This window comes from Mauremys mutica, chromosome 3 (genome assembly GCF_020497125.1).
Source record: "Mauremys mutica isolate MM-2020 ecotype Southern chromosome 3, ASM2049712v1, whole genome shotgun sequence".
NCBI lineage: Eukaryota > Metazoa > Chordata > Testudines > Geoemydidae > Mauremys > Mauremys mutica.
In genome coordinates this window covers 142469683-142486488 of record NC_059074.1, presented here as the reverse complement: position 1 = coordinate 142486488, position 16806 = coordinate 142469683, and the positions used below count along the sequence as shown (strand labels likewise).

Below are 16806 nucleotides of genomic sequence, written 5' to 3'. Positions count from 1 at the left end.
GAAAATGAAGTCTATGCATTTTATAGTTTTACATATTCAAGAAAATAAACTTTTCTTGTAATGGATCACTTGTCTGTATGCAACCAGGATATGCACTGTCTTTGTGCTGATGTACAAGCATAGGAAATGTACCATTGTTCTGGCCTGCTGCTTCCCCAGACAGCTTCTTTGTGCCTCCATCTTAGGTACATACCTGTGGTTTCCTTGGAACTTGAGGCAGTATTGACGGCTGAAAGATTTCTCCCCAGATTCTCAGTGATTTCCTTGGTTACACCCCTCTTAACTTCAGCCCTCCATTACACCTCAAACAGGCTGCAGTGATACCCACAACAGATAAATCTATATGATTAACTGGGCTACTGTAATTGACTAGAATGACCTGTGTATAAGCTAACATCAAACTGAACAAATTTCAGCAGAAATGTATACACAGTAAATGAGAGCAAACTGTTCCAGTGGATTTTTACTTTTAACACTTGGATTATGAATGACATACCGGTGAAATCAGGTTTTACTGTACTTATTAGTTGACATACAATCACAATCACCGACTGCAGGGGTGCCCAACAGCCCACCAGAGCATTTCCTAAGGCCTGGGGCCTGCGTCAACACAATACTGACAGCCAGTGCAGTGTAAACTAAAATGATGTAAACATAACACTAAAGATTTCTTGTTTTTAAATAGGTTGTTTCTATGTATAGTATTGTCTAAATATTTGTGAAACAAGCAGAACTTAAATATAAATCAATAGAGGTGACTGTAAATCTTATTAAAATGTTGAATATTTTGACCCACCCAAGGTTGTGTGTAGGTTTAGATGGCCCTCCTGTGTAATAAGGTTGAGCACCACTGACCTAGTGGACAAAAAAAGTTAATTACGACAGTCCCAGGAGTCTCACTTCTCCTTTCCTGGGAGAAAGCTAACACATGTCTATGGTTGGAATTTTCTCAGAGCAGCTGGTCCAAGGTGGAATGAAAATGTTGCCTTCTAAGGCACCCATGTATATATGTAGGTGGTGTCAACTGCAACAAAGGGTTAGGTGAATAAATCACTTTACCATAAAAGGTTTCCACTGTACAGCCAGTAAATAGTATTCATTTGGCCACATTTTCTTACTGCTTGCTACATTCTGGGTATACTTTTAACAGTAAAGTTACATTCATGCTGCAATAGAATACACCTTGATATGTTTATTTTCCTTTTGACACTATTCTAGGGCTTACACTGTTACTGCCTATTCTGTAAGAATTTAAACACAAACGAGGAATGACTAGGTGAACAAGAGGTAGCTGAACTATGACAGTTCTAGAAGTTGAAAGTAAAATTGCATAACTTTGGCTATTAAGAGGTATTGTCAAGAGATATACTTGACCTACATTAACATTGTTTGATGTAATAAGACATTTGGGGAATGTCCTGGGGATTCTAAATATGTATATTTGTTTAAAACCCAGCACTCCTTGTCAGTAATTCTGTTAATCCATTTTTAAGAAGTCAAATGTTTTGAAAGATCCCGGGGGGGAGGAGTAGCACACCCTTGGCAGCAGCAGTGCTCACATCAGTGATCCCAGCACACAAACAAGTACACAGACAAGTTGTTTTCAAGGACATTTTAACACAGGGGAAGGAAGGGAATCTATGTAACTGGAGGACAACAAATCTGATAGGGAAATAAATTTTATTTTCAAGCTTAGAGGATATTTACAAACAATGGGATGTATAAAAATATAAAAAAGTACTTGACAGTGTTGTTTTGAGGCTACAAATTTTACTTGAGCTTTTTCTAGCATCAACAAAGCACTATTTCTTGCATGAATGCAACTTCTTAATTCAAAACAGGTTAATGATTATGTAGCATTGGAGCAACTGATTATTATTATAACTCCAGGTTCTTAGTCAGTGACTTAAAGCTTAAAATTTAATAGAAAAGGTTTTAGGCTTTCATTAAAAAAGTTAGAGTGCAAGCTGTGCAATTCATTTCATGGCTTGTAAAATGTGTGTGATAACTATCAGAGTAATACAAATGTTCCAGTTATTTTTAATCTTAAGCATCAAGCCACAACAGGGTGCGTATTGCTACAGTACTGGCCTGTGCCATAGGTGTTCTGAGGCTTGAAGTACTTGCCTCATCTTAATAGCGTACCAGTGATCCAGGAATGCACATGCTTAATTTATTGCTATTAGAATATGGCTACTTAATTCTAAAATTCATTAGTTTTAAAATCATGGGTGAGGATTTTAAACAACATCTCTTCTATGGAATTCACTGTAGAAGGATTAGATAAAAGGGCAACAAATTTGGAGCACACTTTTACTTCTAATTTGAATATGTTTAGTTCTAGTGTATTGAGGGAGAGGAAATCAACTTCCACTACCTGCTTTTAACCCAAGGAGTCCAAATGGCATTAACAGTTTATGCTCCAAAGCCAATTTCAATTCTCATTTTGTTTTTAAACCTAAATTGGGAATACTGAATAGGTCTTATTTTGTGTGTTGAAATAGAAACAGACTTCACAGGGGGTGGAGGGAGGACAGTTAGGCCTCTTCATTCCATGGATACAACCCTCTCTTCCAACCCTAAGAACATAAGAACAGTCATACTAGGTCAAACCAAGGGTCCATCTAGCCCAATCTCCTGTCTTCTGACAGTGGCCAATGCCAGGTGCCCCAGAGGGAATGAACAGAATAGGTAATCATCAAGTGATCCATCCCCTCTCCCCCATTCCCAGGTTCTGGCAAACAGAAGCACTGAAATGCCTCAACTCAGAAATGTTTGAAAGTCCAACCATGTCTGAAGCATTACAGCCATAAGAGGCCCGGTGCCCAAATTTCAGAGGTGCTAGAGAAATGATGGCAGCTAGAAGCAAGAGTGTTACTTCTCTCTCCAAGCCTGGATGTGACAAACTTTACAGGAAATTAGGCCAACACTAAGCCAATGATTTCACAGGTGATCAGGCTATGAGGGATAGCTCAGTGGTTTGAGCATTGGCCTGCTAAACCCAGGGTTGAGTGTTCAATCCTTGAAGGGGACGTCTGGGGATTGGTCTTGCTTTGAGCAGGGGGTTGGACTAGATGACCTCCTGAGGTCCCTTCCAACCCTGATATTCTATGATACTTCAAAAGTTAAAACTACAATTGAATTACCATACAAGGTGTTTCAGTACTTTCTGTGGCGGGACCAATCCTGAAATCTCCCCTCAGTGAGGCTGCAAGGTTAAGGGGGCAGATTCAGTCTCCTACTACAATTCCTTTACACTCTTCCAGCACCACAAAAGGGAAAGGACAATCCCCTGGAGAAGTCCCCAAACACAGGAGTGGTATGGGCAGCTCTATGCCAACCCCCTGCATAAATCTCAGACTAGGGGCATGGCAAGGCAAGAGTGCATCAGGGTGGAATGGCCAGGTGGCTTTGACATTGGTGGCTGGAGGGATTCTGCCAAACATTAGAGCAGTCCCAGGAGAAGGCCAGTATCCCAGATGTGCAAAGATGACACCTTGTATTTCCCGCTGGCGAAGGTATAGTACAGAACCTGGCCCTAAGTTTTTAGTTGCTAACAGCCTAGATACCTATAAAATGCAGCAGCTAAGCAAGCAGGAAAAGAGTCAATTATGGGTCCTGTTCTTCCCTCAGATATATTTAGGCAGTTTCCACCAACTTCACTGCCAGTTCACTTATGTATCTAAGAGCAGCTGACAACTCTGAAGCAACCACGGAAAATCATCATGAAAATGCATCAATCTGGGCACAAAAGTCTACTCACCCACCCTGATTTTGAGAATTACAATTAAAAATATTTTAGTCAGCCTACAAAAACGTTACCTCACCTAGAAGAGTAAGGAGACCCCAATTACTTTTGCAGCTGAAACCTACAGAATTTACATTTTAAAAAAACATAAGGACATTACCCAAAGCCAAGTTATTAGCTAGTTGGACCTATCTGGGAGATGCACAGCCTTGCATCAACTCCCAATAATACATGGCTGAAATTTCATCAGAAACTCACAACTTTAAGTAAATGGAGGCCTCGATTTAATATAGCGGACATAAGGCTTTCTTCCTGAAACATGTCCGACTTTAACTGCCAAACTATCTTCCTGCACTATCATTTCAGAAGGAAACTTCTGCTTCCCTCTCCATTTGGCCACAGTTCTCAAGATGTGGCAGGGTATGTTTAAATGGAAGTTTCTGTTAAGAAGCTAAATTAAGAGTTGTTTTAGAATGCCTAATTCAGTTTCATAATCTGTAAAGTTTAGGACGTGGGGAAGGGGTGGAATTGCAGGTTAAAGACTGGAAGGCTGAAATAGGAGGCAATGCCTCTTCCTCCTGTTAGTTCATGAATCCAGCTGCCCTGTTGGCAACAGTTTGTGGAGCAACAGCCTCTTTAACTCATGCTCAATTTTGATTTTTTCAACAGGACTCCTAATTTAGTTTGTTCAATAGAAAATGAGGATCGGGAGTTGCTATCAGGCCACAAACTACTGCAGACAGGCTGAGTCCACGGAACATAAAACCAACATAAAATATATTTTTCAAAGTTATTCAAATCAGTAGAGGAAAAGTGTCTATACTTTACTTTACTATTTTGCATATCCTGCTAGAAACTATTTTTCCATAGTGGAAGGATATGCTACATAAAAGTGTGTATGCTATTTGTGTGCTATTTTGGTGATTTTAAGACAAAACGCCTTTGGTACACACCAAAGACACATCCCAATCTTGCATATTAATGCACACCCTGTTGTGGTTTATTGCTCTATTGTAACAAACAATGTTGAGGGCTACCACAGCTTTTTGATTGTCAGTTAGCATTCAACAGAAATATGAAATCCGGTGTTACTATTTTATCTCAGACATCTGGAGAAAGATCCTTCAATTCTACCAGGGCAAAGAAAGTCAAGCGTTCAACTGCTTAAAACAGCGGCAAATGAGCATGTTCCTTTACCTTGATTGTTTTAGCATACCTGTCAAACATTCAGTCTTTTAAATTAGTCTTAATCCAGCATTTTTTGTTGTGATTTGGTCAAGGTATACGGTTTTGATTTCTTTTTACAGCCTCTTTCCACAATGTCCAAACTAGGAAAGTGGGAATGTATCTAAATACCAGAAAACAGTACTCTATGGCTTAGTAAATAAGGGACTAGGAAACCATAAAAAAAAATTGTTTCGTTATTGCATAGGCTACAAAAAAAACACAGAAAACGCACACCATGCATTCAGTCTGTATGCATTACACCTCGGTAACATCGTCCGTAACCATACAGCTAGTGAAATGTTACCCAAGTTGCTGATCCCATTGCCAGATCACATTTCATAGTTCAAGAAATTAGAGATGAAGAAAAACTTGTTAGGTCATTTTGCTCATCCACCTGCCAGTGCAGGATCCTTCATGGTTTTGTAGATTGAATCATCTGAACAACATTCAAAGAGCAATATCTGTCCAGAAAAGTATCGTCATCAGTTTCTATCTGAAGCTCCCTTCTGTAATGAAGTTAGCATGGTGAATATTAAGGGTCTTCTTCCATATCATCTGGATTGGGGGCCATAATGAAATGTTTGGGGTACACAAGGTTGTGTTCATAAGCATGTTCTTCCCAGCGAGCATCATCACTCTCATGGGTAATGTAACGCTCTCCAATGCGAGTTTCAAACTCTCTAAGGTCAAGCCAAGTCTGATAATCCTTTAAAAAAAATTAAGGTGAATGGTTTATGAAACCCATGGCAGCACAACAGTCATCAAAATCAAGTTAGCAATTCAATACTTTTACTTTACTATGACTAGGTGACTACAGTCAACAAGATATGGTGCAAACCCAAACAGGATTAGGTTCACCTGAAGGGGCTTGAGTTGAAATTCACTGAAATCAGAGGGATTTAATTTAAGTACTACTACATACAATTTATGAAAATGTAATGATTCTAAGACAGACTTTTTCAGATATATGTAAAAATGCTGTCCTTTCAGTTGAAATACTAATTCCATCAAATAATTGAGTGGGTTTTCCATCAGAGTTCTCTTGTCTGTGTGCAAAATTGTGAGATTATGTAGTTGTCAGAGATCAGAAAGTAAAAGGCACCCGAGTGAAAACCGAACCAACACTTTCCTTCTACAAACACACTTCACTTCATCTTGCTGCTTCTAAAATGAGTCATGGTATACATTCTGCTTTCATTCTCTACTTGAGAACAAATAGCTTCTCACTCTGCCATGTATTTAAAGTGGAGTTGAGTGTTGATAATTGGCAATACTAAGGGAATGAACTCTCCACACCACTGCCAGATAGACAGTAAAGAGTAAAAACAGAGAGAAAAATTAACAGTATTGTAAAGAACAAGAGGGCAAGATAAGATTCTGAAGGTCAGAGGGAAGGAACACATAACGAGACGGGCAGAATCCCAGAGGTGGGAAGGGGAGATAGGAAGGATGCAGCAGGTAAGCATGGTCAATGAGGCTCAGTTCTCTCTCATATTAGATTAATTTTAGTTGCCTTCTTCATGGATGTCCATTGTAAGATATTTTCATAATGTTGCAGTAAAAACAATCTTTACAAAGCCTTTGAGCTACTTAATTTAAAATGTGATTCACTTAAAGGACACAAGTTACACGCTGCTTTTATAGAAAATAAGGCGGGCAATAGCTCTTACCTGTAGCCAGGGGTGACTAAGAGATTTGTCAACACTGTAACGCTTTCTCATCTTCACTTGAAGCAAATTATTTATTAAATCAATGGCTGGGGCGGGGGAAAAGCCACAGAACAAAACAAATTATCAACAATTCTACAGTATAAATACAAATCTGTCATCTCTAATGTAGTTTACATGTAACTCTGAAATTTAAGTGTTACCTAAAATATATACACAATGTATACAGTGTGAATCTTAGCCAAGCCAATGGTCTTTACAATACGTTTTAACTCGTGTTGGGAGAAAGCCAGAAAGGTAGCATTTTGTTTGTTTTTAAAAAACACCACTCAAAACCGAGTTTACTGATTTACTCCAAATTGGAGTTTATTGATTTCAGATTTACTGTTAAAAATAATGTACTAATGTGAGGGTAAAATCCTAGTCCGACTGAAGTCAATGCAAGCTTTGCTAAAATTGGTCCTACATTAAAAGGGGTAAAGTTTTCAAAATTACTGGGGTATTTAAGAACCTAGGTCTCATCAAAAGTCAATGAGATTTAGCCTCCTCAGCCAGTTAGACTCTTTTGAAAATTTTATCTTACATCTTTTTAAAGTGCTCTCTCTTAACAGTAAGTTCCCACCATTACACACTACTGTCAGACATCCTTCCAGGTCTTAAGTATATACACCACTTATTTTATTATCATCATAAATTTCATAGCTAGAGCTAGGCCCATGCTAAAACCCCAGGTCTGAACAACCTTGAAGTCTGCTAACATTTGGATCCAGATCTGAATATCTTCACTCACCCCTATTTCGTTATTGCACTGGACCAGAATGTTTGGATCCAGAATTCTAGTTATACATCTCTACCCCAATATATACTGTCCTTGGGAGCCAAAAAATCTTACCGTGTTATATCGAACTTGCGTTGATCTGCTGGAGTGCGCAGCCCCGCTCGCTTCCCCCCCTCCCCGGAGCACTGCTTTACCACGTTATACCCAAGTTCGTGTTATATCAGGTTGTGTTATATTGGGGTAGAGGTGTATGCATGCCTGTGTTTCAAACTTACAGCCATGCCAGATTTAACTTACTAGTTTTCATAAAGAGTACACATCTTTACCTCCAACCCACCACCTTCTACACCCAGCAGAAAAGTTACCTAAACCCACATTTGGTGATTTCATACAATAAGCCATTATGTCAAGTTCTATCAACAGCTTTCTGAAATCTAGTTATATCTATTGGTTCTCCCTTTTTTCTAGACCAATTGTTAAATGTAATCCCATTTGACATCGTTTATCTTTCATAAATTCATGCTGGCTCACATCTATTAGGTTAGCCTTTAACCAAAGAGTCATTCAGCTGTCAATTTTCACATTCCTGTCTGAATCAAACTCATAATGCAATTCAAAAATACCTGAATTCCAAAGAGTTAATGTACATAAAATACTATAAAAAACAAGATCCCAAAAAGCAAAAGCTCTCTTGAACTTCTTTACCTTCACTAGAAATTTCCTTCCAGGGGTTTGGTGGATACATAAATGCTGCATTTTGGATTTGGTCATTTATATCTTCATCCTCATTAAATGGGAATGTACCACTAAGGCTCACATAGACAATTACTCCCACTGACCACATATCCAGAGAGCGATTGTAACCTTTACTCCGGAGCACCTCAGGAGCAAGGTAGGCAGGGGTTCCAACCACAGAGCGCCTGAAAGACTTTTCGCCTATGATGCGCGCAAAACCAAAGTCACACAGCTTCACCTGTAAATAAATACAGTAGTGTTAACTGAAAAAATCTCTGGCAGATCTCACAGAGGAGCAACTGTCTAAACAAAAGTATGGTATCGGGCATTACATTTGCCATCATTTAATTATTGCTTGCACTGGACAAACTGAAGCAAAAAGCAATTAGTCCTATTCCTTCAGTGAGGTCTCCCTTTACATACTTGACTTTGGAAACTTACTAGCAAACTTAAGAAAAAACAGTTAGTAACCTCTTCTGTAACTGCTGTTCTTTGAGGTGTGTTACACATGTCCATTCCACTTCACTGCACATAGAATATCACGTGTGGAAGGGACCTCAGGTCATCTAGTCCAACCCCCTGCTCAAAGCAGGACCAATTCCCAACTAAATCATCCCAGCCAGGGCTTTGTCAAGCCTGACCTTAAAAACCTCTAAGGAAGGAGATTCCACCACCTCCCTAGGTAACCCATTCCAGTGCTTCACTACCCTCCTAGTGAAATAGTTTTTCCTAAGATCCAGCCTAAACCTCCCCCACTGCAACTTGAGACCATACATGTCTAACCCACTTCAGGTATGTGCACACCCACTGCACCAGAGACAGATTTCATAGAATATCAGGGTTGGAAGGGACCTCAGGAGGTCATCTAGTCCAACCCCCTGCTCAAAGCGGGACCAATCCCCAGACAGATTTTTTGCCCCAGATCCCTAAATGGCCCCCTCAAGGATTGAACTCACAACCCTGGGTTTAACAGGCCAATGCTCAAACCACTGAACTATCCCGCCCCTATTTGTCTCAGAGTGGTACCTGTCAGGGCAACATATGCACCCTATGCTGCCTCATGATGGCATAAAGCGTGGAGCTGCCCCACACCCCTTCGGTTCCTCCTTACTGGAGAGATTCTGTTACAGAGGGGAAGGAGGAGGGTCATAGAATAGACACGTACAACACATCTCGAAGAACAACAGTTACAGAAGAGTTTTGTAACCATTTTGTCTTGCACCCGTCCATTTCACTTCAGGTGATTCACAAGCAGGTCAATCTGGAGGTGCATTTCGGAGTCTACCTGAAAAACAACTGAAGGACTACTCGTCCAAAGGCGTTGTCTCTGGAATGCTGAGATACAGAATAATGAGTTGTAAAGGTGTGTGCCGATAACCAAGTTGCAGTCCTACAAATGTCTGTTACAGGCACTTGAGCTAAAAAACCTGCAGAACTCCCGAGATCTTGCCGAGTATGCTACTACCGGGCTTGTCAGGATTATGTTGGCAATGTCATAACACATATGCAAGAGGAAATCCATGATGAGATTCTCTGTGCTGAGACTAGAAGGGCCTTCCATCCTGTCTGCAATTGCTAAGAATAGTTGGGATGACAACCTAAACAATTTGGTTATGTCCAAATAAATACCTAACGTCCTTCTGACATCCAAAGTATGGAGTCTCTCTTCATCCTTATGAGATTGGGGCTTAGGAAAGAAAGTCGGTAAATTATATCACTTGATTGAGATGGAATTCTGATACTACTTTAGGCACAGTTTTCAGATGTGGACGTAAACTTTGTCCTTATAAAAGGCGGTATAAGGAGGGTCAGCTACCAAGGCTTGTGATTCCCCCACTCTTCTCCCAGAGGTAATAGCTACCAGAAAGGCTACTTTCATGGACAGATTAAGTAAAGAGCAGGTTGCCATCAACTTCATTAACACCAGATTTGAACCTTACGGATATAACCTGTCCAGACCCTTTAAGAATACTGGATTAGAGAATACTGAGTGGTCAGTGATTGGAGAGTGGAAACTGGAGATAGCTCTCAGGTAAACCCGGATGGTACTAATGGATAGGCTTTGTGGTTTCAGGCAGAACAAGTAATCCAAGACATGGTGGAAAGAGGCCCAGACTGGAAAACATCTTTCTGCTATGACCATAAGGAAAATCATTTTCACTTCAACAGAAAAGTATTCGACTAGAAGGTTTTCTGCTATTCAGGAAGATGTTTTGTACATTCTCTGAATACTCTGCCTCTTAAGGCAGTAACTATGGAGCATTCAAGCCATAAAATGGACAGCAGACAGGTTGTGATGCAGGAGTCAACTATGGTCCTGCAAGATCAGGTTGGGTTCTGATGGTAGCGTCAAAAGAGCCCTGACACAGAGGCTCTGCAGAATGGAGAAAAAATGGTTACCTACCTTTCATGACTGTTGCTCTTCGAGATGTCCTGCTCATGTTCATTCCATTCTAGGTGTGCGCATGCCCAACATGCCTGGTTGTCGGAGATTTTTGCCTTAGCGGTATCCGTAGGGTCAGCAGTGGCGCCCCCAGGAGTGCCATGCTCATGTGCTGGTATATCAGGCGCAGCAGATCTTACACCCTCCCAGTTCCTTCTTGCTGGAAACTCCAGCAGAGGGGCAGGACAATGGGTAATGGAATGGACACAAGCAACACATCTTGAAGAACAGCCATGAAAGATAGGTAACCGTTTTTTCTTCGAGTGCTTGCTCATGTCGCTTCCATTCTAGGTGACTCACAAGCAGCGCCAGTGGAGGTGGGCTCAGAATTCACGGTCTTGCAGCACTGCCCTGCCAAACCCAGCATCGTCCCAGACCTGCTGGGTAAGCACATAATGGGACACAATCATGTGGACAGACAACCAGGTAGCAGCTCTACAGATCTCTTGGATCATCACCTGAACCAAGAAGACTGCTGATGACTAAGGCTGCAAGTCTGTCATGGAGATCATGGATTCTGTGACTTTCCATGGCCTCTGCAGCAGCTACTGCCCCACTCCCCAGCAGCAGAAGGATTTTGAGTGTGGGAGGGGGCTCAGGTCTGTGGGTTGGGGCACAGGAGGGGATGAGGGCTCTGTGCAGTACTTAGCTCGGGACAAGGGGCACTCCCTGGAAGCAGTGACATCCCTTGGCTCCTAGGGAGAAGCACAGTCAGGAGGCTCTGCATGCTGGCTCTGCCTGCAGGCGCCGCCTCCATACCTCCCATTGGCTGCAGTTCCCGGCCAATAGGAGCTGTGGAGCCAGCGCTCAGGGAGGCAGTGTGCAGAGCTGCGTGACCAAGCCTCGACCTAGGAGCCGAGGGATGTTGCCACTTCCAGGGAGGCATAGAGTCAGGTAGGGAGCCTATCAGGTAGGGAGCCTATCAGCTCCACCAACCCCTCCTTCCCCCAGCACCAGTGTCCCCTCCATCCCACAAGATTTAGTCAGGGGTATATAGTACAAGTCATGGACAGGTCACGGGCCGTGAATTTTTGTTTACTCCCCATGATCTGTTCATGACTTTTACTAAAAATACCTGTGACTAAAACATAGCCTTACTGATGATGCTCGCTCTCTAGTCAAGCGAGCCTTGACTATTGCGGGTGGAGGTATATTCACCTGCTCATAGCAGTATCAGATGCAGGCTATGATTCAAGACGAAATACTTTGAGCAGACACTGGGCGACCTTTCATCCTGTCTGCCACCGCAACAAACTGCTGTGTTGACTTGCAAAACAGCCTTGTCCTGTCAATATAGAAGGTCAGTGCCCTCCTGATGTCCAAGGCATGTAAACTTGTGCTCCTCCTCGGATTTATGGGGCTTTGGAAAGAAGACCGGTAAGAAAATGTCCTGGCTGGTATGAAACTGGGAAACCACTTTGGGCAGGAACGTTGGATGCGGCTGCAACTGGATCCTATCTTTGTAGAACACCGTATAGGGCCATTCTGATGTGAATGCTCTGATCTCAGACACCCTACAGGTGGACACAATCACCACCAGGAACGAAACGTTCCAGGAGAGGAGAAGGAGAAGAGAGCAGGAATCCAGAGGTTCAAAGAGAGGTCCCATGAGCCTCGACAGCATGAGATTCAAATCCCAGGGAACAGGGTCCCAGAAGTGAGGGTAAAGACACTCCAGACCTTTCACGAACGAAGCCATCATGTCATGAGTGAAGACTGACCTTCCTTGGAATGGAGGGTGGAAAGCCAAAATAGCAGCCAGATGGACCTTAATCGATGACAGGGACAAGCCCTGAAGTTTGAGGTGCAGAAGATAATTCAGGATAACTTGCAGTGAGGCTCTCAGAGCTCGGACATGTCATTCCAAAGCCCATCACGTGAACCTTTTCCACTTTGCCAGGTAAGTTGCTCTGGTGGAGGGTTTTCTGCTGCCCAGCAAGACCTGTTGCACCCGGGTCGAGCATTCCCCATGAGTTTCATAAATCCATTGATAGGGTATATGACCTCACCCTCTACCAGCCCAAAGATCCAGATCCCTGGACTACCATGGGACCTCTGCCAGGTACCAGGAGCTGAATCCTCTAGAGAAAGGTGAGTAATGCTTCTAGCCCTGGAGCGAAAGGCACAGGAGCCTACCTTAGACTCCAAGGAGGACCCAAGTTGCCTGCCCACAAAGACGCTGTGTCACACAGTGCCAATATGGAGTATTATGTCTCCAGAGACATCAGTACTGGTGACAGCATGCTGGGCTTGCCTCTTGATGGCACCAGGCGAGCAAGCACTGGAAGTCTGAAGCCAGCCACGGCACCAATCATACTTGCAGGTACATCTGATGAAGCCTGAGGCTCCATTGGTACCAGACGACTTGTCTCCTGCACTGCTGAAGAATCCAGTACTAAGAGGTGTAGCAGGTCTCACACCATGGCATATGCCTCCAGCATCACTGGTACCAAGAGATTCTCCTGCTGTTGTATTGCAGAGTTCAGCCTCAACGGTGCATGCACCGGAGTCAATTACTCTGTGTTGGACAAAGTCGGTATCCAGGAGCACCTCTTCCCCAAAGACAGAGGCTCTACACTGCCCTCCAGCTTGCTTGCTGATAGACAGCACCAGTGACCTTGATCTTTTGGAGGAGGCTGGCTCCTTCAAGACACATTGTCCATGCTTCTTCCTTGTTACCAGGGAAGGGGAATAGCACACAGTCTCCGCAAGGTCTGGAGGGGCACTTCTGACAGAGGCAGAAGTACTTGATGTCCACTCCTTTGGTCCAAGGCTTGAAGTTTCTACAGCTGTGGGAACAGTCTCAGATGTGACCCTCACCGAAGCACTTTAGACTACTGCAATGAGGGTCACTTACCAGACTTCTCGCAGCCAACGCAAGCCTTAAAGCCCAGGTACCAGGAGTTGGCAATCAGAACAAGCAGGAACTGACAATCTAAGCAAAACTAAGTTAAATAACAATAAAACTTTACTCTAAAGGTCTAACTATTGATAACTATACTAACTATATACAAGAAAAAAATCCCTGAAAAAGAGAATATTAACAACCCCGTCGATCATGGGTGGTTAGAAGGGACTGAAGAGGGCAGGGGCAGCTCTGCCCTTTATATCATTGTGCAGCAGCATGAGAACACATACACCACCCTGATAGGTACCAGTAAGGGAAAAATCTCTGGCCTTGGCTACACTTGCAAATTTGCAGTGCTGCAGCAGGGTGTGAAAACACACCCTCTCCAGCGCTGCAATTTGCAGCGCTGCAAAGCGCCAGTGTGGTCAAAGCCCCAGCGCTGGGAGCACGGCTCCCAGCGCTGTACGTTATTCCCCACAGGGAGGTGGAGTACGGACAGCGCTGGCGCTTTGATTACACGCAGCGCTTCAAAGCGCTGCTGCGGCAGCGCTTTGAAGTGCAAGTGTAGCCAAAGCCTCTGACTCTGGTGCACTCGGCTGGCACACACCTGAAGTAAAATGGACATTTGCAATCACTCAAAGAAGAACATCTATACTTATTCAATAAATCAGTACACAAAATACATAGATAATTCATAAGGTAACAATACAGGCAGCTCACATAATTCTAGTTATATTTTGGGTGAAAACATCAGTAATACTGTCCTATGACAGATCATTTTTCAGCTCTAAATTCTATATTTCTTCTTTAGTGGAACAGTGATTTAGGATGAAACCTTTGTTAAATTTTCACTCACCTGAGGGAATGGTTCTGCTGATGCTAGTAGTACATTTTCTGGTTTTAAATCACAGTGCACAATGTTCTTGAAGTGTAAATTTCTCAAAGCAACAAGTATCTACAAAAGAAGGAAAGGTATTTTCAAAATTATTAGGACTGTAAGTGTCTAAGCACCAAAGATCGGACACAAAATTGTACAATAATTTAGAACTGTACAGACATCTCCAATTTGCTGTGCTTTCACATTGTGCAAGTGCTATTTTTTTTCCTGATCAAAATCACAATTGTTAATTTTGTTTGAGGGAAGGAAGTTTTTGAATATTTTTATACCACACATGGACCTTTGTGAAAACTTAATTTGAAGTGTCTCCTTTAAAACATAACCAATTACACCTTTGCTGCAGGATGGCTACCTTTAAATCTGCTATTATGTGTCCTGGGAGGTTGAAGTGTTCTCCTACAGGTTTTTGTATATGGCAACCTCCCTGGACACACAATAGCAGATTTAAAGGTAGCCATATCCTGCAGCAAAAAAACTTCAGGACCAGACTTCAAAGAGAAACTGCTGAGCTTCAGTCCATTTGCAATCATTTTCACTTCACCCTCCCAGCTCAGCTCAGGATTAAACAAAGACTGTGAATGGCTAGCCAACTACAAAAGCAGTTTCTCCTCCCTTGGTGTTCACACCTCTACTGCTAGAAGAGGGCCTCATCCTCCCTGATTGAACTAACCTCATTATCTCTAGATTGATTCTTGCCTGCATATTTATACCTGCCTCTGGAAATTTCCACTACATTCATCTGACGAACTGGGTATTCACCCACGAAAGCTTATGCTCCAATACGTCTGTTAGTCTATAAGGTGACACAGGACTCTTTGTTGCTTGTTAAAGCTTTGTCTTCTTTAAATAATGATTGAATCTAAGCAATATCTTGGGCTAAATTCTACTCACACCAGTTTAAGAAACCAAAATCTAGCCCCTCTTCTTCACAGAAGCAAACAGAGATGGAATACCAACCTGGGTGACCATGAACTTTGTGATTCGTTCTGGCAGCCGACTTTTCTCACTAGAAAGAATCATCTCCAGCATATCTCCATGCAACTTTTCCATCACAACAAACACCCGTTCTGGGGTTTCAAACATACATTCCAGGTTTACAATCCCAGGGTGGTGCAAATTCTAGAGAGTTACAATATTCACATGAAGAACAAAAGAGATACAGCATTGATTGAACAGTAGGAAAATTACACTTATACTGAGCTATAAAATCAGAAAGAATATATAAATGGAGAGTTAGGGATTAGAAACAAAAAGTATGAGGCAGAAGGCATTTCAAAGTGGCAAGATTTAACACATGAAATGTGCCCATTGCCAATATTAAGATTACTTTTGTCTGGAAAAGGAAATATCTGAAGTGGACAATTTTGTATATGATACAGACAGGAATAGAAAGGAAAAGAGCAAATGTTTGTATGGATTGATGGGCAAGTCATGCAATCAGCAGAACAGAAGTCACATGAATTTCAGCTTCTGCTTCAGGGAGGCCCCAGAAAGCCTAAGTACATCTTCTCCCTGGGTCTGTGCTGGCAGTAAGTAGACAACTGCCAACAATACGCTGACAACTCTGCTTCCAGCGGCTTACAGACTCCCTGTCTTTCAGCACCCCCTTTAACAGCTGGGCTCAGATTTCAAGGATTGGGTCTTATGCCCAGCTTAGTAAAGCACGTAAGCACATGCCACAGAATCACAGAAAAGCTTTTCCTTTGACAGGACGCAAAGCTCAAACGTGGGTTTTATTTAAAATGTATTTTGTACCTGCAGAATGGCAACTTCATTGCGAAGCTGACTTTCCTGTTTTGTGGGGAATCTCATCTTATCAATGACTTTAATAGCCACATCCCTTCCAGTCTTCCTATGTTTTCCTAAAAGAAAAGCAGCACCACCCGTCAAACAGCAGAAAATCATTCATTAACAAAGTTACAGCCCTCTTTGTGGAAATGGGTACATTTTTCGCAATCATAAATGTTAATACACATCTGAGTTGAAAATTGTAACTGTGATATGAATGTAATTATGACAGTAAGTACTCAATCCTGAAATGCAGGATTTTTCTGCACCATACATTTAAAGTGACTGTTGCTTTGCTGTCCAATCTGGGCATTGATACTATATATATATTAGGTGAAACTCACCCCAGACAGATGACCTGCAAAAGTCCTATGCGCTATTAAGTCTCACATAAGCCCATAAAATCCTGGCCTCTTCTACGCTGATGCTCAGGGTGGGATAGAAAAAGGTGTAAGGATTCTTCTCTCCTGTTGTCCCAGCAGCAAAAGGATACTTCTACTGTGTGCAGGAATGTGCTAGAAGGTACATCCAGCTAATTCACTGGCTGGCACGCCATATGCCCAATAGGGTATAGTCTACATGAAGAGGGATATGGTAGCCCCAACCAGGTGTGCTGCCATCTGAAAGCTCTACATGACTGGTTAGGAAAAACAGGCGTATCCTGTTGAGTGTCT

At 42.4% G+C, this 16806-nt stretch overlaps 1 protein-coding gene across 5 annotated transcripts in view; it reads right to left on the bottom strand.

Annotated features, from left to right (window-relative positions):
• Window positions 1–3853: 3853 nt before the first annotated feature.
• PRKD3 (protein kinase D3) overlaps window positions 3854–16806 on the bottom strand; it is an 87915-nt gene continuing 74962 nt past the window's right edge. For all 5 annotated transcript variants that reach the window (XM_045009315.1, XM_045009314.1, XM_045009316.1 and 2 more), the window contains 6 exons: window positions 16100–16206; window positions 15302–15463; window positions 14303–14401; window positions 8126–8393; window positions 6646–6731; window positions 3854–5681 (listed from right to left, as the gene is read on the bottom strand). In XM_045009315.1, coding sequence (XP_044865250.1) covers window positions 5508–5681; window positions 6646–6731; window positions 8126–8393; window positions 14303–14401; window positions 15302–15463; window positions 16100–16206 — 896 coding nt within the window. In that variant the 3' untranslated portion in view covers window positions 3854–5507. The remainder of the gene's footprint in view (window positions 5682–6645; window positions 6732–8125; window positions 8394–14302; window positions 14402–15301; window positions 15464–16099; window positions 16207–16806) is intronic.